General features: G+C 39.0%; 1 protein-coding gene across 1 annotated transcript; it reads right to left on the reverse strand.

Moving 5' to 3' along the window:
* Nucleotides 1-3,708: 3,708 nt before the first annotated feature.
* On the reverse strand, nt 3,709-24,153 carry scara3 (scavenger receptor class A, member 3). The gene is made up of 12 exons (XM_005475068.4): nt 23,631-24,153; nt 13,176-13,211; nt 12,308-12,352; nt 11,124-11,243; nt 8,730-8,810; nt 8,168-8,286; nt 7,833-8,077; nt 7,181-7,400; nt 6,813-6,901; nt 6,390-6,582; nt 5,847-6,024; nt 3,709-5,748 (listed from the first exon to the last, which is right to left on the reverse strand). Exons 1-12 carry the CDS (start codon nt 23,635-23,637, stop codon nt 5,255-5,257), a joined length of 1,827 nt encoding a protein of 608 aa, XP_005475125.1. The 5' UTR covers nt 23,638-24,153; the 3' UTR covers nt 3,709-5,254.
* Between the last annotated feature and the right edge of the window lie 1,079 nt (nt 24,154-25,232).

A 25,232-nucleotide genomic window follows, 5' to 3' on the forward strand; every position in this document is an offset into this window, starting at 1 on the left:
TTATTTACATAACTATACCATGATATTATATCCAATACATCATTGCAACCTTGCCATAGCCTTGCTTGCCTGGACGCTGGTCTCATTCATGCTGCTGCTGCTGATAAAACCTCTCTGTTACTCACCACTCTCACCTGCCTGCCTCGCTGCTCTACTGCTTGGAATTTTGGACTCACCCAGACCTCTGTCTCTCGCCTTCCCCTCCTACTTCGCTCCACCTGCAGACAGTGACCTTGACCTGTCACAGTTTCCCCCGTCAAGTTCCCGCACCCAGCCGTCAGTCCCCACACAGTTCATGTTCTTTGCCCCTTCCCCTCTTGGCTCTGAGTCTCCTAGTTCACTTTCATAGTTCCTGCTCAGTTCATAGCCTTAGCTCTGTTTACCTTGTGCACTTCATCACTGTAAAATAAAGTTCTTTGCTTATCACTTCCCGAGTCTTTGGTTGAATCTTCATTTGAGTCCATCTCTCATCTCGGGCCGCTGAGCCTTGACACTTAGCAGAAGTTGTGTCACAGACCTTTTTCCTTAGTCTTTACATGGTGTTTCACTTGGTGAATCTTACCTTAATGTAACCATAGTGTATTTAACAACTGTATATTGTTGTATTGCAGTTCCATATTTCATATTTATATACATATATGGTGTTTTAATATAAATTATGTGAACATAGAACATTTCTTGCACTCGCCTAAAGTCAGAGTTTAACCCTTTAAAGCCTGAACCATGAAATTATGACCAGAAAATTTTCAGTTTTTGAAACATGAGCATTATTATCAGTGTTTGTGTGACTCCTCCCACCAGAGGATGGCTGTGGGTTTTTTCCTTTTCTTTCTTAGGGGGTGGACACCTGGGCATGCCTGCTGAGTTGTTGAATGAAGTTTGTTCCTGTCCTGGGATTGTGTTTATTGAACCTTCTGACAAATAATTAAAATATATATTGTATATTCTACAAGGATGGAGGAAGTATAGATGTAACTTCAATTTCTTAGGAATTGTTTGTATTTGGGCAACGAAACAACAAATCACATCAGTCAAAGCAATGCATGTTTTTGGGCTAGTAGGCAGTGTGTCAGGTTTCTGGCAGTCAAGTGTGTTGGTGGACATCTGAGGCAATAAAGAGAACTGTACACTGGGTGATGCATGTGAAGGAGCTGAGGTGAAACTACTCTAACTGGACCTCTAACTCACCTCAAAATGTCTTTACCACATCACTGGTGACGATTTTGTGTGTGTGTGTGTGTGTGTGTGTGTGTGTGTGTGTGTGTGTGTGTGTGTGTGTGTGTGTGTGTGTGTGTGTGTGTGTTCCAAGTGTAAGCCAGTATCTGTTTATTTAACAGTGACTTGTTACTCACACATTGCAGCAGGTGTGATATCTATCCTCTCTCTCACACACACAAACATAGTATGAGTTACCTGAGCCACAGGGAAAAGCAGAGTGTTTTTACAGCTGTCTGTGTAATGAATTCTTTGGGGGCCTGTCAAGTCAACAGTTAGCTAATGTCTCAAATTTTGTGGTATATGTGCGTGCATGTGTGTGTGTGCTGATGAAGGTTAGGTAATGTCTCTATATGCCACCTCCCCGACTGGCAGGTTTAATGTCAATATGCTTAAAATTACATAACCCGAGTTGTCATACAGACAGAAGGCTAAAAGACCCGCCCCACCCCCCAAACAGACTTCTTAATGGAGAATTTTGTCTTAAAGAGACAAGTGAAGATGGAAAAGTAAGTTATCTAATTTATAAAGCTTTTATACTTACAGAGGTAAATAGTTTCACTGCTTGAGGTGCCAATCTTAATAAAAAGATCAGCACATTTAAATTAAACATGGCCATTAAAGATTACTTATGGCTGTAATATATCACCTGAGAAATGGGAGGGCAAAGAGGGCTGCAAAGACAACTAACTCTAACCCTATAATGTGAATTACAGATGTTCAGGGCTTTTTTTCTACATCACACAGTTCAGCCATGTGCAGGCATGACATCACATCAGAATCAGCAGAACACATTGGTCCTGTGGATTTTTGGTAATAAACTGTTGCCCACATACAGCCCATTACAACTACTGAACCTTCTTCACCACAACCAGTCAGTTGTGGTGTGGAGGGAGGGAAGAGGTGTTACATCCCCCCATTAATGATTTTCAGGAAAATTTTGAAGTTGGAGCTTTTACTCTGTAAAGTGAAGTTTAATTCACTCTGAAGTTCCAGAAAACAAATCTGGTGGGTTGATTTACTGGTCAGTAAGCACAACATGCCTTGCTCTGAAAATTTTCTCATAGCAGGCAGCTCCTTATTTATGTTACAGCGTCACTGAGTGTTGTAATCTGAAAAAAACATATACAACTTTCAAGTGAATCAAAACTTTTCTACATCTACTAGATAAACTATAAGTAGGAAAAAAATCAGTTAGCTTTACTTGGGCACCAAAAAGACAACAGTAGAGCATTTTCACTGGTAAACATGATGAATATTTGTTGCTCTTTTGGCTATGTGTTATGCTGACAGGAGTCTGGGGTTAGAGATGCTGAGCCTTCATAATATGTAAAAACAAAAACTGTAATTAAAATCCCCCCCTCCAGTGACCTCTGCAAGTTTTAGGTTTAAGGTTCTCAAATATACCTTCCAAGTTAGCGTGTGGTGCACAGTGCAAGCTGAAATGAGCAAATAATTCCTGCCATTGGATACAGAGTGTGTCCAAACACTTGATGAGCCTGCAACTGACATCAAGGGTGGGCGGTAGTAAGATCAGAACATTGTGAAGAAGCTATAATTAAATGATAATTATTTAAATAAAAAAGCACAATGAAGGATGTGTATGTAAAGTATTTAAAACAAAAATGTAGCATAGTTGCACAATTGCCTCTCTGTTAAAAGCTGGTTGTGGTGATATCTGCAATACTCTGCCCTGCAAATTTCCCGTCCATCAGTTTAGCATCACTGCTAATGATTTATGGCTCTACATATGAGAAGAATTTAGACATGTCTGCTTTAGGGCTTCCCAACTACAAAATAGAAAGACAAGAAATGGTTTGAATTACGATGAAGGATTTCTAAATTATTTTAAAATGACAGAAAATTACACTTTTGTTTCAGCTTTATAGGAAGGAAACGCTTTATGCTTATAACTTCTCAAGAGACTGAAGGAATAAGGGATTTTTGGTGGCTTTCTGAAGGAAGTTTTTGTTGGAGGTCAGGTTGCTTTAACATCCCACAAGGGATGTGATGTTCCAGCACAGGGAAAAAGAGGGCAAGGCTGTGAAAATATCATTCAGCAGGAGATCAGGGCAGCCACAGTCTTCTGCAGGGAGGTTTTCATCTGGTTTCATCCACAGCTGCACAAGCCTTTCTCAGATATCAGTGCAGATTGTTGATAATAGTCACATCTAACAGTCTGATTTACAGTGCTTTGTAGTTGTATAAAATAGGTGATATTTAACATTCCAAAAGTATTTTTTGTTGTCGACTTATTTGTGATCAGCTTTGCACTGCACTAATTGCACTATAGACTTTAACTTTATAAATGATCTGTGTTTTAGATAATAGATACTCATGTTAAAATACCAGGCTATATACATACAATTGAATCAGGCTTAAAAATCTAATGGGGAAGGGTTGTGAATGTGTTTTGATGTAGGGACGAAAACAGTCTCCCTTCTTTACATCATTATATAATCTTTGGAAGTTCAACAGGATACTGATACGGTACAAACTCTACAATAAGTATTTATTGAAGTTCAATGCAAGCCAGTCGCATTTCATTACATCATCCAGATTTACAGACGTTTTATGATATTCGTTTTGTTAAACTTTCACTTTGACATATCAGTGATTATTTGTGTTTCTTAAGACCCAAACACCATTAAAAAAACATAACATCTATTATCAAAGTGTAAAGAAAAAATATCCCTAATTTTGGTGTTTTTATTTTTAATACTTGATAAATTTACATAAACTTCTTGAATTCTGTGACCTGTCAGGCATCATACGTCTTAAAATATTAGTAGCGCATAATGTGAAATGAGCTTATTTGCTTTCTTTCTAGATGTGAGAAAAATAAAGCTCTCTCACTGTCAGGATATACGAGGTTATGCACTTGTGCTTCTTTCGCACTAGTAACAACTCAGTTCGGCTCAACTCTACTACTCCAAAGATCAAAAAATACATCTGAATCTGTTTTTTTCATATTGTATCTCGCAAAGACATGAGCTAGCCTTCCTCCATGTCTCCAGTCTTTATGCTTAACTAGATTTATCACCACTTTAAGCTCCATGCCAAGACATAGGAGTGATATCAAGCTTCCTATCTTACACTAAGAATTATAAAAAATTATGATCTCTAATGTCAGCAGCAGTTGTTTTTAGATTTCATTTTTACTATTTTCAACTAACAACTTTACCACAAAAAAACTAATCACTGCATGTAAGAGACATTCACATGAAAAATAAACCCACAACAAAACAATTCATCACCTTTGAACCCACTAAAAGAAAAAAAAGTTCTCAGAGTACCCGCTCTGAACCTCCAATGAAATCTGATTTCGGTTTTAATTGTGACACTTTAATAACAGTGCCCCCCATTGGCAAGGTTATGTCAGCAATGTGTACATAATGTCAGAACAAGTGGATATTTTTCCATAGAGTAGTGAATGACGATGTAAACCTTTGGCTAGTCTGGATGGAAAACACCACTACTTAAGTCCAAATCTGTGGTTAACAACCCTTCCATTTATTATGCCCCAAGGGGTTTTAGCGGCTTGACAACAACCTCAAACACATTCTTTGCTTCTGCTACATTAAACAGGCAAGACTTCATATTCAGTAATGGATGTTTTTCTTTTTCTTTTTTTTATATTCCTACTGATTTTGTGATCTAGCTTTTTATTTTGTCCCGTAAAGTAATTTGTTATTGTTGTATAATTTCCACTGTAAGAGACCCCATCAGTCATATGAAGACCACTTCCAAAAAGTCTTTCCAAACACTGTCAGCTTTTAGGCTTGGTCATTTTGACTTCTCACCAACAGTTCAGTTTGTAATAGCAGTTCTGTCGTAGTTTTAGGCCTTTCTTTTTAGTTCAGCAAAGGATCAGGAAAACCCTTTTTAACTCCCCCATGTTAAATTTGATTTGATGCACTTGTTCATTAAGTTCTTCATTGTCCTCCTCAGTTTCATAGAAATTGGTAATTGGGCATTGGACCATGACCCCTTCAACTTCTTCGTACGAGACAAATTACATCTGACTCCATGTTTCTTTCTACTGTCTCTTGGAACCAGCAGCAGGCGCCACAGTCCCTTGTCTGGGGTTGTTGATTCGGTCATGGCTGCACGGCAAGCCTGGAGGTCCAGAGGCTCCTGGTGGTCCATGCGGCCCTACTGGCCCCTGTTTTCCCTTGGGTCCTATTGGCCCGGTAATGCCAGGTATTCCGGCCTGGCCCTGGATCCCTGGAGACCCTGGAGGTCCTGGGAGACCATCTTTACCAGGGGGACCCATATCACCTTTCTGGCCCCTCTCACCTTTTGGGCCTGGTGGACCCATGGACCCCTTATCTCCTTTGCTACCTTGTGGCCCTCTACTGCCACTAGGACCTCTTTCACCAGGTACTCCTTTGGGACCAAGAGAACCTTTAGGTCCAGCAGGTCCACGATTTCCTGTAGGACCTCGGTCACCTTTGCTGCCAGTCAACCCAATGGGTCCTTTTGGGCCATTTTCACCACGGTTCCCTTTGGGTCCTGGGGGTCCAGGAGCGCCTGTTGACAACAGATGGTGTTGTAAATGTAAAAGGAAAAATCAAATGAAAACAAAGCATTCTTTGCTATTCTTGTGGTTTATTCACAGCAACATCCACCTTTAAGTATAGTGAAGTTCTGTATTAGCTGTGTATGGTGAACATCCACTAGTTTCATCTCCTCCATCACCATAGACAAATTCCTGACGTCCATGTCTAGTCGGACATTCAGCAACAAGTTCTGCTGCCTTAGAGTGTCAGCTAAGTGCAGCAGTAGCAAGACTGTGTTGTTCAAGTTCTGCACAAAAAAAGAGAGGAGGGGGCACATAGATAATGAGAAGCAGTTGAAATTTAACAATAGAAGGGCTAAAATATTTGAAGTTTACATGGCAAATCAAAAATCAGCTTAATTAACCTTAAAGCCAACTAACTAGCCTAAGTGATCATGCAAATTGCACTGGTCAACAAGCGTTTTGCTACTGGGAGTCTTTTGTGTGTACTTTAAGAATTTTCACTTGCTGACTTTAAATCTGAAAGCTGTTAGTATTGGACAACTAGTACAACCCAGACAGAAACTGCAATATGTTTCAGGGTTTCGGAAAAACGTTTGGTCTCCAGAAATAACTTCAAAAACTAGAATATAGTTGTTGTGTTTTTTGCAACCTGCAGTTCATCGGTGTGTCTGCCCAGGCGAGTCTGGCATGACGAACTCTCGGTGTTGATGTACTTGTACATGCTTTGGACATGGCTCACAGTAGCATTGATGCTGGAGGAGATTGAGACAATCTCCATCTCAATAGAGTTCAAGCGACCATCCAAGGCAGAGAACCGCTCACCCGTCCGGTTCTCATAGTACCTAAAGAGGACAGAAGTTTTTACTGACTGGAATGATATGTCTCTGTGTGTATATACTAATATATATATACACACAATTTCATGATATGTAAACATCACTCCACCCACAGACTTGTTTCACTATTTAACTTTCACATAAGTCAGACTAATGTAAAAATCAGGGAGTTGATGGTATATTAAGCCTTAACACGAGTAAGTCAGTGTAAGGATATTGAGTGTTTTGAATGTTACCTTGAATGGTAGTGAAGGTCATGCATGTTCTCCTCGTGTTCATCCGTGAATGTTGACACGTTGTCTAGCTGCATCTGTAAGTTCATCACCTGCAGAAAACACCCAAACAATCTGGATCCTATCCTCACACGTCCCCAAATTGCTTGATTTACTGATTTACAAGAGATTAGACTGTCCAGCTGCAAATTGACCATTTGATTCTCCAAAGGACAAGGGAACTTAGAATCAATTTAAATCCCGATAACTGTTCCTCCTAATTGATTTATGGCCATGTAAACAACCATATCTCTTCATTTATGAATGATTTTTTATTTAACACAGTCTGTTTATGAATATCTAAGAACAATCAAGCTTACAAATGCACTAACCTGGTGAGTGAGATCATAGTAGAGCTCAGTGGATATGGCCATCCTTTGGTGATCTGCTACGATGTTGTTCTGTAGGAAGCGGATGGTTTGCATTGTGCTGCTGGTGTTGGACTTGATAGCACTCAGAACCCGGCTGTAGTTCTGCCAGTCACTGGTCAATTTATGGAGGACAGACGTGTCCTCATCTGCTTTTCTCTGCAGGGCATCTATCCACTGTGTACTAACAGGTAGAGGGATCACAGCAGTGTTGATAATAAGGGCAAATATCCCTAATACAGTGATCTCAGACACACACCTGATGTTCTAATATTTTGTTTATCGGGGCAACCAACAAGAACTTTGGAGGTATTGAGAACTGCACCAAGGCTCAATAAAACCTAAATCAGGATTATTATGAACTGTGAATTGTGCAAACCTACTCTAGTAGAGTGCAAGCATGAAAACACGGAGTTATAAATGAGCATCACCCTTAAAGGTGAATACATGTAGAGTTGAGGAAAAAGTAAAATAGTCCGGCAGGCTGTGGATGCTGTATAGTTTAAGGTTACTGGTGTTGCAAAATGCTTTCCTCCATTCATAAATCTGAACACAGAGCATACTCCATTAAGTGTATGATCTAGTCACATCTGTCCTTTCTCAGCTTTTCATTCACCTGTGTGCCACTGTTGTGTTAACTTGATGCGCTGTAGCTTTGATGTCAAACGAATCCTCCAGCAGTGTTTTTATCTTCTCCTGAGTTTCTTCAACCACGTCCTTCCAGCCCTCCACCCGATCCAGGTACCTTTCCAGTGACTGATTGAGAACTTTGATCGACATAAGGTGGTTTTGGATGTCACGTGTCAGCCGGTTACTTGTATCCTTTAGCGTGGCCTGGGTCTGGGAGGCTTGGTCCAGGTGCTGGAGAAGAACAATGGTGGTAAATTTTCTTTGGGCTTTAAACTACTGGTCCCCTTTTATTATTTGAACTTTTTTTGAGGGCCACCATACCTGCTCCTGTGCCAATATCATTCTCTGAATGTCTTCAAACTCTTTCTTCAGCTTACTGATCTCCTCACTGTACAGAGTTGCATCCAGGCAGCCTGAACAGTTAGATGTGGCCCTCACATCTGGGACGGGAAGTTAAAAAAGGACGTGAATATCAGAGAAAAAGAAGCAGGGTTGATAGCTGCTCTAAATTACTGTATTTGACAGCTGACCACACAACCAAATTCTTAATGTGTAACTGAGTGAACAGAAGAAGAAAACTAATGTATCAGACAGCTAAACAATCAGCTGAAGCTTGTAAGGTAAACCTTCCTGAATTTAAATATGTTAAAAAATGTGCTGATCCATGTCATAACAGACAGTCAACTCCTGTCATACTTACTTACATACTGAAATGCAATTAAAGCTTTTTTAGGAATATATAAAATCCCAGAAGTTGGTAGGAATGTAAGTAAAACAGTTCAATTCAACAAATGTGCAAGAACAAGCTGTGAAAAAAAAATCCTTGATATTTTTCTCATAGTTCTTCAGATCAAAGTGAGTATTAAAAAAAAAGTTACTTTACCCTCGATTCCTTGCTGGACCTTTGTGATCTTTTTGTAGTAAGCTGATTCCTCTTCAGAGAGGCTGTCCATCTTCCTGAACACTGAGTACACAGAATTACACATAAATAGTTCAAAGTATTTTAAACAGTTTTACTTAAATATATATAACTTATATATAAGTGAAGGAACAATAATAGTGAGCGATCCGAGTGCTCTGGGGTAAATGGGGAATGAAATCATTAGATTTAATCATGTAAGGAGGAAATAATTAACAACAGCAGTAACTTGGTGTTAACAGGAAATAAGAGATACTTAAAGGAGTAAAAACAGGAAGTTGTCATTTAAGCCCTGACAACAAAACACCTAAAGTTTTCGTTGGCCAAAACACTAATTATGAATGATGGTTTATCCAGCTGTTCAGGTTATAATCCCTCAACATATTTCCCAAGTCACTAACAGCAGTTTAGCAACAGTTAGCTTTTTCAACATCCTAAGCTTTGACCCAGGGGATTATTAGAGGCCGCTCCATAGTTTGTTTGCATATATAAATGCTTCCACATGTGCACATACTAGCTAATGTAACAGTGCAGTTGAACATGGCTTCTTCTATTCGTTGAAGCAACAGAATATATTTTAAATGTATGAATGTGAATGAGTAAATCTTCTTTTTTTTTGGGAGGGGGGAGGCAGGGGGGGTATATGCATCTGGTGGCATATGTTTCAAAATTTCATTCCCCAAAATATTTTTTCCATAAAGGGGTAAAACCGCAGAAAAAAACTTGTTAAAAAACAGATGTTCAGCAGGGAATCGAATATCAAAGATTACTGTTTCTCTTCTTGTGCATATTCACAGATGGGATTTGCGGCCAAGTGCGTGACTTCTTCTAATGGTATTAAAGTTTTAGTACTTTGGTGCTGCGCAGCTGTACTGGAAGTTGACACTGTGTCAGTGTGTTTTATTCAAATGTATTTTGCAAACCTAAGCCATGCTGTTGTGCTCTTTTTAGAAAGAATTCGATTTCTCCTGGCAAGACTCCTGGCAACCCTTGCAAACAAGCCATACGTGTTCAGTCTTTTTCTAATTGCGTTGTCATTAACTTTAACATGTAACATACCAAATGAGGGATGTAGAGTCTGAGATGTAGCTCTTGGGTCTTTTGCAATCTTTCTGGCTAAACTTGCACAGTCTAAACTTTGGGTGAATTTGCTTGGACATTCAGTCCTGGGAAAATTGCAACATTGTGTTAAGATATACAGCAAACTTCCCAAACTGCCCTTAAAGAGGTGGTTAAACTTGCTGATGATCAAGTTTTAAAGGAAAAAGTGATATTTTTTTAGTATGTCCTGTGACATAAAACATTAGAAATGAAAAAGCTTGTTTTTTATTCTTTTTGTGATTTGAGAACCTGATGCAACAGTATCAGCTGTCAAATTAGTCCTAGCTAATTGTCCTGTATAGTGGAAAAAAAACAAATGGTAAAATATGCATTTGATTTTCAGTGTAGCTCTGTATGAATTAGAGACAAGAGAAATACTTGAGGTTTCCTCTTTTTAGAGTTTGGAACAGTTTATGGGGGAACAGTTTTGCTTAAGTAAAATAGTATTTTTGTAAATATAAAGGGAGAAAACTAAAGAAAAATTATAGGCATATTTCCAACTGATATTCTGCTAAAACTATTAACTAACTGTGGTTTAAATCCTACATTGAAAATGAATGGTGTCTGATTTGTGTCCTTTTCTTTACACACAATAAAAAAACATTATTAATAGATGCAGAAATGGTCTAAAAGGAAGGAAATTAAGCATAAAGGGCTCAAAAATCCCCTACTTAAAATGTGGTTACTCCTGACAACCAAATGTTCGCTGAAACCACTTGCTGATGGCAGATGATGAACATGCACACTCCGTCCAGGTTTCCAGCACATTTGCAAATGAAAAATTACACAAAATGCCCACACGCATTTTGTGGCACACCTAATTCAAAACTGGGCTTTATTAGGATGTGTATCTGAATGCAGCCTTCTGTGTGTTGAGGGATTTTGAATCAGTTCTTGCCTCACTCTATCCTCTGACGTCCCTGAACAATTGTAAACCATAAAGATTTACGGCTTTCAAGCCCAATAAAAAGTGATGCTGATGTAAAAAGCACCTGCTGGTGCTGAGTAACTGTCAGGTAAAACATGGGCAACAGAATCCAGGAACATATTCACTTGATCTATGGGAGTTTGGGGAGTGAACTATTCAGGCAACTAAAATGTATGTAGAGAAATCTGATGTGCTTTTCACTCATTTTAATGCATAGAGCATGTTTTTATTAATCAAATCACACGGCTGACTGCGTCCAACCAATTCTCTGCATGAGGAAGACCTCTGTGTTTTCATTTAGAGCAAATCAAAAGTCAAGTTGAGCTCACCAAGTGAAGCCAGCACTGCAACAGTTATGATTAGGAAGGCAACAAATCCGTAGAGGATTTTCACAGCCAGTTGAAGAGAATGGCTCTGCTGGCAGCGCACGCAGCCACCTCGACTACGACCTGGAGATCAAATCATACGAACAAAGTCAACAAAGTGAGTAAATTAGCAAAGGAAAAACAAAATTGATTATCTGATCTGATCATTTAGTTGTATCTACTGTAAACTTAACCGCTCATAAAAAAAAGTATCCAGATTCTTTAGTTAAATTAAAAAAAACAATGACAAAAAAACCAATACTAGCAAAAACATAGAAACCACATCGTTAGGGCAGAGAAATGGTACGGTGTGGTCTACTGACCATGACCTGAGCCACAAGATACTGGAGGTACATGTTGAACTGATACGTATAGTATTTAAAATATCTACAGCTAATACTCTGGTCCTAGATATCATCTCCAAATTTCTTAGTGGGACAGACCAGATTCGGCTGCAGGGACTGTCATGTTTTGACATATAACTCTTTTAATTGTATTTATTTTCTCCCGCTTGGGGGCAACAGGAATAAGTCACGAACACCAAACTGACTTATTTAATATCATCTTAGAGTTAATATGAGAGACACACAACTATTCCAGTTGTGTTTATATTCATATATGCATGAAAAATGTAACTCCATTAATTTTGTTTTTAATTTTCAATCAACTGCTGAGAAACAAATGTGCTCTTCAGCCTCTATGGTCTATCGATGTTCAGCTCATCTCTGAATGTGCTACTTTAGAGGGGTTTTTGTCAATATTCTGCCATTTATTGACTCGACTGATGCAACTGATCTATTAAGTCAGTATATAGTGAATCATTCTCGTCAGGGTGTCCCAAAGCTCAAACTGATATAAAAATTGAAAATTGTTCACATCTGGTATTTTATTCTCTAAGAATAACATTTATTTTGCTAAAATGCTTCAGTTAATTGTAACTCAACTGGTATGATTTCAACTACAAATAATGGATTGATTGGACTGATGTTAGGCATATTTTAAAACTGTATTACTGGACTGGAGCTTTTTAACATAACAAACTCACCAAACCTACAATTTGTACACAAGTCACTGCTGGGGGAAGAAAAAAAAGCCCATCCTATGATGATGCTGTTTTTCCTTGTTAGATTTGTTCATGTGGCCCTTACCTCTAAATGAAGGCATTTCCTCCTCCTCTCCAGTGAAGTCCTCCTCTGAAGAACAAAGAAAATGCAAACAAAAGAAGTTGAAAAGATGGTGTTTTTGAAATAAAAACAAGTTTTATTCATCATTATGGCATTTTCAATTCTTTAAATCTCCATCCCATGTAATAGAAAGGCCTTAAAAGAAGCACATAAGGGTTGAAAGGTGATGGATAAGTTTTCATATCTGAATTGTCAACGTTGATCCAGCTAGCTTCCAGACACTTGTTATTAAACAGAGCTGTAATCATATGGTTTCTTCTTATTCTTATGATAAATCTCACAGGCTATGGATGTAATTACATCAGCCGAGAAGTTTACTTGAGGCCACTATTTGCACTCAGTGTGAATGTGGTTTATATCAGCGGAGCCACATAACGTCCAGTATAGGCAGGAAGACCATTTTTATTCCAAAGATATCCAGCATGATTTGTGGAGAAACCCAGCAGGTAAAACAGTATACCACGGGACCCTTAAATTAACTGACTGGGTCCTGACAGCTTGTATGCGTGCTGTCCAATAAAACTGAGGTTTCTCCGAGGCTTCTTACCAGGAGCTTTTAAAAAATCCTACTTGTAGTTATGATCTGGATGTCAATATCACTGCTTTTACAAGTCAGAAAGAAGTAACATGAATACAGCACATGGCTTATTTGCTTTTCTCTGAGACCAGTTAACTTGATTTCTCAGGAGAAAATTAAACCTGTGTCTGTTCAATGTTAAATTTGTGTCTACAGAATGTGAATACAAGTGATGGCAAATTGAGAGTCGTGCATAATGAACTGGTTCACATCCATGGCTCTTCACCAAGGACAACAAAAGAGTTTGATCATTACCTTTGAAAAGCTGGTTCTCATATCCACCATAGTTGTCTGTCAAAGAGAGACAAAAAGCAGACATTTAAAAAATGAAGCTGAGTGAAATTCAGCTCCTCTGGAGCCACAAACAAGTTTTATTACTCCTCTCATAAATCACACAAACCAGCTGCCTCCCTATTTCCCTTCAAGTGTGCATTGTACCGAGCGCACACAGCATGAAGCTGCTGTCCCAAAAAATGCATGTTTTTGTTCTTTTTAGATGATTTCTCTGAATTGTTGCTCACTCAGGACAAACCAGTCCCACGGTGGTGCGAAGCATGAAAAACTCTGGTGGGAGTGTTGTGTTTTTTGTGAGTCTGAGAAATTTGTCATCACACACAGTCATGGAAAAGGCTGGAGTAAGCACGACTTGATATGACCGCAGAGTGCCTAACAAACCAAATGAAGCTAGATTACTTAAAAATCCCCAGATGCATTTGACTTCGTGTTTTCATAGCTGCAAGTAAGTGCTGGGGCTTTATCGCACATTATTAAATGTGCGGCATACAACTGCACCTGGAACACTGTGGGTGTGGAGCTGGAAGTTTAGCAATCACTCATGCTGACCACAGGGGAAACTGTTTCTGAAGAAAAGGAGCCGGAAATCAAAACCATACACTATTAAAATAAAATAAAATAAAATAAATAACATAAGAGCTGACAAGTTGCTGACGAGCTTGGATACTTTGGAGAATTCATCCAGTGTGCCACACTGGGTTGTGGGACTGCTGACATTTTATGTTTAATATTTTTCCATTTGCATCTAAAAGTATTTGACTTTCCAGTAATGTTTCTTGGACAGATAGTGTATGTTTATCAAACGTTTTGCTGTAGAGTCTAAAATGGATTGTTGCTTTTGCCCTTTTGCAAGTAAATTGAGGGATAAGTGGTTTGAGCATGAGCTAACTGCATACCAACTGACATGGCTAATTATATACATCCATGTATGCAGGTGGACTTCATCTTCTGGCTTCTTCACTGGCTGCTCAGCTGATTTTCTTTCTAGGTTGCTATTACTCAGATCTAATATTTATATTGTACATTCTTTAACAAGGTCATTAGTCCACTCAAGATGGTTTGTATCTCTAAAATATCATTTCCTATAAACCATCTGTGCCTTGGCGTCTATAGAAAAGGAATATATAGGTAGTTCATAAAAGCTGTTTTTAGGCCTGAACAATCTTGGATGCTAACTGTATATACATGGGCAAATCAGAGCCCAAATAAGATTTTCCAATTGTGTTTAACATCATAAAAGATATTTTAAACCAACTTTTATGCTTAAAAAATATCAGAAGTGTCATGTAAAATGAATGTGTAAGTGAAACCTAAAAGTGCTCCCAAACATGAGACCAATTCCAGTCTCAATTCAAATAAATTTTTTTTATGTAGCGCCAAATCACAACAACAGTCATCTCAAGGTGCTTTATATTGTAATGTAGACCCTACAATAATACATACAGAGAAAAACCCAAGAATCATATGATCCCCTACGAGCAAGCACTTTGGCGACAGTGGGAAGGAAAAACTCCCTTTTAACAGGAAGAAACCTCCGGCAGAACCAGGCTCAGGGAGAGGCAGCCATCTGCAGCGAGAGTCTCCTGGTTAATTGTTAGCTGTGTTTGTCGCACCTTCATCCTAACTGTCTTCGTGTGGAATCCATAGAGTGAAAAACATCTCTATGGATTGTTTTTGGAATGTGACAGTAAATGATTACTTTGACTGTTTTGTTAGTGACTTATTAGTCCCTGAATGTTTCCTTACACAGGTCACAGACAAAATTATTCAGCAGCAACTTAGCATTTCTTGTATTTCTTTTGTGACATTTTGACGAGGATATGGACATATATTTAGACTATGTAATGAATGTTTAGAGCTATGAAAAACAGTGTTTTTAAGGGACTACTCCTTTGCGCCATAGAGCTGTGGAAAAAAGAGTCAGAGGTTGCAGCATTTAGTGAAAGGTTTGCCACATGTTAATGAGCAGGTGTAAGAGTTGTTTGGTCTGAGATTTCCACTGTGCAACATAACTTTGGTCTCTTTTGTGCATTGTTATATAAGTGAAAACTGCCTTAAATGTTTCTGTGTTGCAAAAACATGTTGTGGAATTTCTGCTGTGGATCAATCTCTGCGGTTAGCCACAACATCATCTCAACATGAGGCGAGGTCTGGCCTCCGCTAGTGAGAAAAAATAGGACAAAAGAAAAACGACAGGAGAACTAAACCAATGGTGGACTGTAAGACATTAATTTTTTTAACTAGAGAGACGGTTTTAGTGCAACTTTTGTTGAAAGAAAAGAAACGTGTGTGTAATGCAGACACACACAGTCGCCCTCAGATGACTGGGTTCTGGTTACACATGGCACAAATGAGAAAACAAACAGGGATTCTAGGCTTGGATGAAATTAGGGAAAATATATGTTAGGTTAGGTCAAATGAAATTAAACCGTAGGATCTATTTGGAGAACAATGTTAGTGAAGTTTTGATAGAAGAAAGTATACACTTGCAAAAGCAGCAATGAGGTAAATGTTTATGTGAGTCAGTGCCGAAATGGCTGAGGTCAGGTCTGGGTGGACGAGTCACAAAACACTGAGGCTGACATAAGATGGGTGGAGGCAGAGGGAAGGGGAGGGAGTAGAAAGGGGAAAGAGTGAGAGAAAGAACTTCAGGTTATTATGGACTGAGGCCATGCTTACAGTGGCAAGAAAGACTTTTTATAATAATCTGCACCTGGTGGCCAGCTACTCTGATCAGCAAAAAATCTTTGTCATTAGCTTTCACAAACGTGTAGCTGTTACTGAAGTGCTCGATGTGATCTGCAGCCTGTGCTTGTTTAACTAAATACCTGCAACACTTGGCACTTACTGCTATTTTTTCTCTAACACTCATTATAAGTAAAAATCAAACCTGTATGGAGGGCCACATGTGCCAAAATGAATTAACTATATTTATAAATAAATAATTGATTGAACATGTCATCAGTTAAATTCAATTCAATTTGTTTCATTTAAATCATTTAATTATTTATTGGCAATTTTAATTAATTAATGATACATTTATTGATGTCCCTATTTCAATTAATTATTTCTCATTTTAATTAATTAAATATTTCATGATTTCTGTGATGTATGGAGGGCCACAAGTGCCAGAATGAGTTCAATTAAAAACATCATTAAATAAATCATTATATAGTAACATGGTGGTTAGCACTGTTGCCTAACAGCTTGTCCCCTCAATATCTTTCAGCCATGACTCATTTGTTAAATTTGTAATTTCCACTATACCTACTACTAGCTAAACTGGGACTCTGCAGTCTCTTCTGCTGACCTAAGTTGGCCAAAACAGTAAATTTAACCCTGCAAACAGCAAGCAATTTTCAGAAGTTTGTGTTCAGAACTTTACAACATAAGGTAAAAACAGAGTTTGTGCAATTATATCTCCCATTTTCCTGACAAACCATAAAGAAATCATGGATTGCTCAAAAATCTTGCAACTGGCTTCATGTTGTAACAGTGAAATTAAAAGTAGTAATAAATTTAAATGTGGGTTTTGGTGAAGAGCCCTCATGTCTGTCTAAAAGAGGTATAAATCCTGTTCAGAGACCTTCCCACCCTGACTAAAGCACATACTTGGCGGAAAAACTGAATTCCTGGAATTTTTTTGGACTTTTGTGGTATAAATATGTTTGAATGCCAGCACACTGTCTGTTACTGGAAGTTGAAATTCAAATTCTAAAACTGTATTCAACCAGAAATATCCAACAGCTCTACATGTATGACTCTCCTTTGCTTCCTTTGACTTGCACTTTTTTTTTTTGTCGTGTTTTCGCTTCTCTCAGTGGAAAAAAAACCCCTCTTATGTCTGTCTCGTTAGTGGGGAAGCTGTCGTGTCCAACACACACACAGACCAGAACTGAGCTGATCTGACAGCAGCACAACACAGCCCTACCATATTAAAAGTATGTTTTGGTTCAGTGGAAAGGCAGTCTTAATAATTTGCTGTGCTTCACAAACCTACCACCTATGGTCTGAAAGCATTTCCCTCCAAATTAAACAAACACAGAGCATCTGCATAAACAGTTCACATAAAAAACCCTTTGCTTTCCTGTCACTGATAGGGTCAGATTACTCAAAAGCACCATTGCAACATTGATTCAGCTGGTTCAAATTTCGTCATTAATTGAGAATAACACCTTCAGGGTTTAGGATAACTGCTGCGAGGTGTAATAAGATAAAAGTGAAGAAAATAAAAACAGATTTCTATCGAATAAATCAACCAAAACATTAAAACCTTCTGCGGGGTATTATGTAGGTCCATCCATGCTGTGGTAATGGACACCTGTACATAGGTACCCCATCCTCCTGTTCGTTCCAGTACATCCCAGGCATACTCAGCAGCAGTCAGGGGTTAGATCTCTGGCTAGACCTTTCTCCCTGAGGATGTGGTCACATGCGGATTACCTTTACACCCATAAAAACCTCATTGCTTTCAGATCCCTGTGCATTTATACGTCAAATAAATGGGCATTTTCCCCCTGACAGGTAAGTTATACTGATCACATGCATATACCAGGTTTAAGTGGTGTATGAAAGCAGCTGGCCCTGATTATATGGTAACTGTGCTTGTGACCTATGTAACCGAGTTAGAGACCTTACATGCATATAGCATTGTTAATGTACATGTGATAGCACAATTTGTGTATAAAACATATTCAGGTCAAAGTTATTTGATGAATGTGGCTATTTGCATAAAAAAGTTTGAGGTCCACAGAGGACCACGGTCGTGGATGATCATAGGATGCTTTCCATGGTCAAGCAAGGTGGTCGAGCCTTATCCAGGAGGAAGCCATGTCAATTTTTCTATAAAAAAAGTGTATAAAAAAAGTGTTTACTATAGAAAATAGTTCAGAACATTCCTCAGTTAACAGTTAGAGGATTAGACAGCTAGACCAGTTCTGTAACAGCGCTCATTAGACAGATTAAACTAAGATCAGGACCAGGAAGATTCAGCTGGCTGCAGCAAAGTTGGCTGGATGGTGCTTCACAGCACAGATTGGTAATGACCCAACAAATACAACAAAAAGCAAGCCAGGAATTTTTGAAAGATAGGAGGTGAAATATGCAGCCATGCTCGCGTTAATCAACTGATCTCAAATCGATCAAGAATGGATTTCACTTAAAAGAGCAAGCTGAAGGTAGAAAGACAAACAAAGAAATGGAAAATGAAGAGAGATGCACTAGAGGCCTGGAAAAACATCATAGCAGAAATCCCATTCTTTGGTGGTCCTCTGACTCCAAACTTCAAAGACCTCATTTGCAAAGGATCATTGACAAAGTATTTAAAATAAGTCTTTTGAGCCACTTGTGTATACAAAAGGCTGTGAAGGCGTGGTGGTTAATACAATATTTGTTTACAATCCTTCAAATTAAAGCAAAGCCCATACTCATTATATGACTTTAGTATGTTTTGTTAAACGGCTAAAAAAAAAGTGTTTAAAAATGTGTGAACCTTACTATGTACAACGGATTTACACGGTTTAGGTAAACAAACATTGACGCAGTTTAAACTGAACTCTTTGCTTTTTTAGAGGAAACATGTGAAGGACAGAATATGCAACACAAAGATGCATCATAATCAGAAAACAATCATAAAGCAAGGACTAGAAATGGAAATAGATACATTATATACTCTGTGTCCAACAAGATTAAAAATAAGAATAAAAGTACAAAACAATCAAAATATATTTATATTATGGACATTCTTTGTGAGACATTTGAGACATTCGGTATTTCTGTGCACAATGAATAGTTCATGTCCTCAGTGTGAACACCAATAGGAATAAAGATTATAAAACACAACCAGAAATGCCAAAAACCATCTGCTGCTACAACAGCCTCCATTCTTCTTGCAAAGTTTTTCTTGGTCCCGTTCACACAAAGTGGTCTCGGAGTCTACATTCCCATTTATCCCGCAGGTGTTGGATGGAGCAGAGATCAGCTAAACTTCCACACCAAACTCTGAAATCCACCTCTTGGTGGACATGTTTGGGGGCATTGCTTCATGCTGTAGCTTTAAGATTAACCCTAATCTTTCCCAAACCATGAAAGCCACAGACAAAAACTACTGAGTCATGCAGACAAGCATCCACAGGTAAAGCCTGTGGCTGTCAAAGCCCTCATGTGTAGACGATGTACAATGAACAACCATAAAAACTATGAAAATATCAACACTAGCAGTTTTGAACAGCCTTTCCTGTGTCCCTGATATGCTTCTAAGGGAAGAAGAAAGGTTGTGGAAAATATAAACTTCCTGCAGTCTAACAGTCAGATCTCAGGATGTCGTTCTGATCTTTTACTCTCTGACTTTTGGTGTTTGTGAAAGCAGCACCACGCCTGTATTTGATTCAGCTAACCATCAGCACCACTTCATGTTTGTGGTTCCTTTGCTGAGGTTTTATCTCAGGGGGCTCTGGACTTTCCAAACCCCATACCCACCCTTTTTCTCCCTTTGGACTTTACTTTCGCTACAGGCATTGTACAAAATGTTATCCTCGGTAAATAACAGGCTCTGTATGCCCTCTGACCTCCCCACATCACTCACTGCATGATCCAATTTTCTGTTCAAATAGAGATGCCCACTCCACATCATAATAGTTTTTCATGTTCCCATCCTTCATTGGTTCATTCTGCTGTTTTGACCAGTAAAACCTCCTCCTCCTGCAAATCCAAGCCTTAAGTGGAACCAGAGTTAGGAGATGGGGCCTCCTCCAGATCAGAGTGGAGGTCTTGACCACAACTCATAAAGTCAAATGAGTCCCTTTCTAAAGCTTTGTTGACATCTCAGCCATTTAGGTGCCCTGTGACTGGAATGCGTGGTTTCTGCAAAAGAATATAAATGGTTGGTATGTGTTGCTGCAAACTGTGAACCATAACGTATAGAAAAGCCATTTCAATAGAGCACTCTTTTATTGTGGTTAGGCAGTAAAACACAAGATCTTTGCAGTTAACATCCAGTAAATGGATCATGTTTGTTCTAGATTAAACTGATTTGGAAAACCAGGCTGAGGAGGTAAAAAAAAAAAAAGAAGGAAGAAAGGCCTGGTTAGTTTTATACAGTAAGACTGCGAGGCCAAAGGAAATGTACAATCTTCAACAACTGTGTATTTTCAAAGACTTTCTGTATTTACTCACCCTCAAACTTTATAATCACTTCCTCATCTTTTCACTCCAAAAGTTTTCTAGCCAAAGTGTACAGTTGACAGCTTGGACATCATTTTTCATTTTTTATTCTTTTTGTTCTGGAGTCTAATTAACACCAGTGTTTGCTCAACTGTACCAAATCAAAATAGGCTGCACCACAGAAACTAGTACTACAAAAACTTGAATGCCTTTGTTTGGCTCGACTAAAAACAACAGCAGCATAAGAAACAAAACAGTAATGGATCAAAATGCTGTTAAATAATAATATCTCTGTAAGGATTTCAACTAAAACTCATAAAAATCAATCCAGTATACCTCAGATTGCAAAAACTTACCTGCAAAGCTAACAGAATAACTATTAGCTACATTAGCTGCATCTCTCCCTACCTGGGATAACCTGGGTGTTTTTTCATCATCATCTTACTTTCAACTAGTGTGTTTAAAGTCTCGTCCAGGCTTGTTGGCACAGATTAGAAACATGGCTAAGGTCAGACTAGTTCATCCATGTAATATGACAGCTTATTCACACCCTCATCTCCTCCAGATTAGACCGCTGTGATCACTCAGTTGAGATCAGATATGTCTGTGCATCTGTGCACACATTTAAAAACAGACTCAAAACATTCTTGTTCATAAAGGTCTACACTTACTAGTCGTGTTTTTGCTTTATTATATTTTGCTGTTTTTACTGACATATTCAATTAAGCTACTGTAAACACACACGGGATTTTATGTTTTTATCTTCAACTGCCATTGCCATTGAAACTCACTGTATAGATCCCTAAATGATGCAGCAGTTTCCCATTCATAGTCTTTGACCCCCAGTCCTTGCAAAATGACACTGGCCTCCCATTTCCTGCAGAATGTAATTTAAGATTTTGCTGATTACTTTTAAATCTGTTAATGGTATGGCCCTAACCCCTCTATGACCAGTTCTTATACAGGACTTTTCCACTTAAAGCACTTTACACAACTTGCCTCATTCACCAATTCACACCCACTCGCGCAGACTGGGATCGAACCACCGACCTTCCAGTTAGTAGGTGGCGCTACCGCCTGAGCTACAGTGAGCTACTGTTACGGTAGTTGCTGTTACAGGCTCCACCGCCCAGGCTTAAAACAAAGGGGGACAATGTTTTCACAGTTTTAAGCCCAATGCTGTGGAACAAACTTTTTAAGCTACCATTAAACAACCTAAAAAATCTATATGTAGCTATAGACTGGCTTTTGTAAAAAAAAATTATCATTTCATCTTAAATTTTCATCTTTTCTCTTGCATTCTTATTTTAGCTCATTTCGTGGATTCTGGAATGTTTTAATGCTAGTTTTTGTCAATTATAGGAAGCAGCGTGTAACTCTGATTTATAGAGATACTGAGAGATGTTAAAATAAAGGTAATTAATGCTATTATTATTACACTAAAAAGGTAAATGAGAGTTTTTGGTTTTGTTTTGGGTGTGGCATGGAAAGACAGCAACATTTCAGTCAGTAGCAGGAGGCTTTGCTGTCGGTCTGACAAATTCAGTATCAAATTCTATTCGGGCACTGCGGTTAGTTGTGGCATTGTTTGTTGTTTGTGTGAGTTAAACTGTCAACTACAACTAGAAGAATCGAGTATTTTGTGCAGTCAGGGGCTCAACAAGTTGCAAGTGATTACAAAATTAGGCTGCAGTTCACATTTCCAGCAAGTACCACGACGTGTCGTGTTCAATGTGAGACAGTATGACCCTGTCAAAAGTTTTTCATAAACAAGTTAGTATGTAGTCCACATAGTTCATCGAAGTCCAGTAATATAAGTATCTAAACTGTGATGCAGTGAAAGAATTAAGCTTTGTTTACACATAAAAGTGGTGAGAAGAGGGGAGAAAAACAAACAGCCACTGTTATAGCTGGAACTTATAATGTTGCTAAGGTCTTAATTAAAGATCAAGTTGCACATTCAACATCACATTCAACATTTTGTGCTGCTAGTTCTAATGTGAAAACGTGAAAATGCCCAGGAGAAACATTTAGATTATGAATCCAAGCTAGAAAAAACAAATGAGGAAACGCACTCTGAATACAGTGACAAGAAGCCAACACAGCTTCCAGATAGTCTCCTTCTTCTCCTTTCACTTCAAATTCACGATGCTTTGACTGTAAATTTATATAAAGCTTCCACAGCAAAAATTGCACTGAGAACATGAAAATGTTCTCAGGCCTCCACTTTGCTCACTCTTTCCTTTTCCTTTGCCAGCCATACACCTGTCTGCCTGCTTTTCCTTTCCCTCCACCTCCTTGTTTTTGGACTCTCCCCCTCCTCTCCATTCTGGGAGGAATGTATGAGGCAGCATGTTTTGTTCTGGCTGGGCTGGACTGAAACCACTAACAGACCTCCTGCACTGTATGGCTGAGACGAGTACTGTTCTTGGAGTTAATTTGCTGTGTCCCCCTGTGGTTCATGTGAAGCTTCTCCCCCATTTAAGCTCAATGTACCAGTTAGAGGTAGAGATTGATATTTCCACCAAATATACTCTTCTTATATGGTAAACATAAACCTTGAAAGTTAAAAGAGATCATTCAAAGTAAAGCAAACAAATTATCAGTTATGATAATGAATATGTGAGGACATCTCCACGTATTTTTAAGCTGTTAGTCCTTTTTGGTTTCTCCCTCTCACTCCTGCTCAGTCATTCCCTCTGTATCCACTCCCCCCATGTGACTGCTGTGCATACTGTATCTCTGGAAACTATCTAAGTACTTCTGCTTTCTTCACAGCCGTTGGCAGTTTTCCTTGCATAGACTGTTGTAAAAATACTCAAATTCAACTCGTATATTTTCACCCGCCCTATCTTAAGCAGAATATGAAGTCAATCTGCGGTAGATTGGCATGGCTAGAGAGTATCTAAAGTTTTATGAGACAGGGCTGTGGTGCACGCATATACACATTATAGAGATTTAAAGATGACTGATCAAAGTGTCACATCCAACAACAACACATGCACTTTCTCAGGATCTGCACTGCCAGGTTTCAGAGCTGATGAGAAGCATATGTGATTGCTAGTGCCCTGTGCAGGTGCCTGTCTGCATCTCACCATAAGACATAATGTTTCTCACTACATTTCTAAGTGTTTTCCACACTGGGAAATTCACCTATGTTTTCATAAGATGGATCTTTTGCACATTCATAAGTTGGTGAAATAGGAAGAAGTTGCATTTCTAGATGCTAAGATGTTGTAGGTGAAGTCTCTTTACCTTTCATGATTTCTGGCTCCAGATATCGTCTGCAGTGTTGCTAACTTGTTGCAGTCTATTTTTTTTTTCTTCTCAAAATCAAGTGCAAAGAAAAAGTAGAAGTAGTCAGCAGTGTACCAATGGGTCATTCATGCGCATCGTTCCAGCGGTGACCAAATTTCCAGAGAAAGCGAGAAAAAAAAAGCACCTCCAACTTTGAAAAAAAGAAGCAAATCATGCACAAAAGACGTTCATTCACATCCAAAGTGGTGAAGAATAAAACAATCTTTGTTAAAATTTAGAAAAAAAATAACTATGCAATATCTGGATTATTAGAAATATTCTGAAAAATTGGTCGATGCTGAAGGAAGGTGATCAAAGCTCGTCTAACTTTTGCACATGTGTATTTGCCTGCAGCTCTCTGGCATCATCCCTCTCCCATCCAGAGCCTGAGAAAGCTAAAGCTCCTTAGACAGAAACCATGTGTAGCTTTAGAGAGGGAGGGACAACTGGAGCATGGCCGGATAAAGAGAAAGCATAGGATTGGTAAGAGAGATATAAGCAAGGAGGCAGGGAGGCAGAGAGAGAGAGAGAGATATGGGAGGGAAACAAAGAAAGTAAAAAACGAGGGAGGGACAGGGAAAAGGACAGAATGCAAAGGCAAAGGGAGGGGGAGAGGGAGGCAGGGAGGGTCCGTGTGTTTTGTTGAACGTCAGTTTTGTGGCCGAGGCTAATTGCTAACAAATGTCTGAACACTGTGGAGTGAGCACCTTGAATATCTGTGGCCTTGGCCTGTGAGACAGGAAAATAGTTTCTTTGAAAACACACCAGTGCACACACTACAACACACATGTCAAAGCCATAATCCAGACCTGGCACCAGTTTGCAGTCCTCTCAGTTTGCTCCCCTTAACCTTGACTACCCGTGAGTTAGACTAACAGCAGGTGTAATTCTCACACCGACACACACACACACACACATCCGGCCAATCAGCTGACGAGGCAGCTCCAGTGGCTGTCTGTCAGACTTACAATTTTCGCTTCTCTCTTCCCTCTCCTGCACTCACTGTGTAGTTTAATATAGCTGTTTACTGTTAAATAAATAGATAACTGTATTAGTTTTGAAAGGCAGGAAATGAAAAAGTCTCATCCCATAATTAGTCTGAGCTGCAGTTCAGAACAGAGGGTCTATTAACTGTTCATCATGTACTTTAATTATTATTACTGATAAAGTATACACTCACCAGCCACTTCATTAGGCACAACTGTGCAACTGCTTGTTAATGCAGATGTCTAACAGGCCAGTCAAGTGGTACCATGAATGCATTTAGGCTTGGAGGCATGGTCAAGATGATGAATTGAATGGGGAAGAAAGGTGATTTAAGTGGCTCTGAACATGGCATGGTTATTGGTGTCAGATGTATTTCAGAGACTGCTGCTTACTGACATTTTCTCTCACAACCATCTCTAGGGTTTGCTGAGAACCATGTGAGAGGAAAAACATCCAGTGAGCAGCATTTCTCTGGGTAAAAATATCTTGTTGATGCCAGAGATCAGAGAGGAATAGCCAAACTGCTTCAAGTTAAAAGGAAGGCAACAGTAACTCAACAGGAAACAGAGACAC

This window comes from Oreochromis niloticus, linkage group LG15 (assembly GCF_001858045.2).
Source record: "Oreochromis niloticus isolate F11D_XX linkage group LG15, O_niloticus_UMD_NMBU, whole genome shotgun sequence".
NCBI lineage: Eukaryota > Metazoa > Chordata > Actinopteri > Cichliformes > Cichlidae > Oreochromis > Oreochromis niloticus.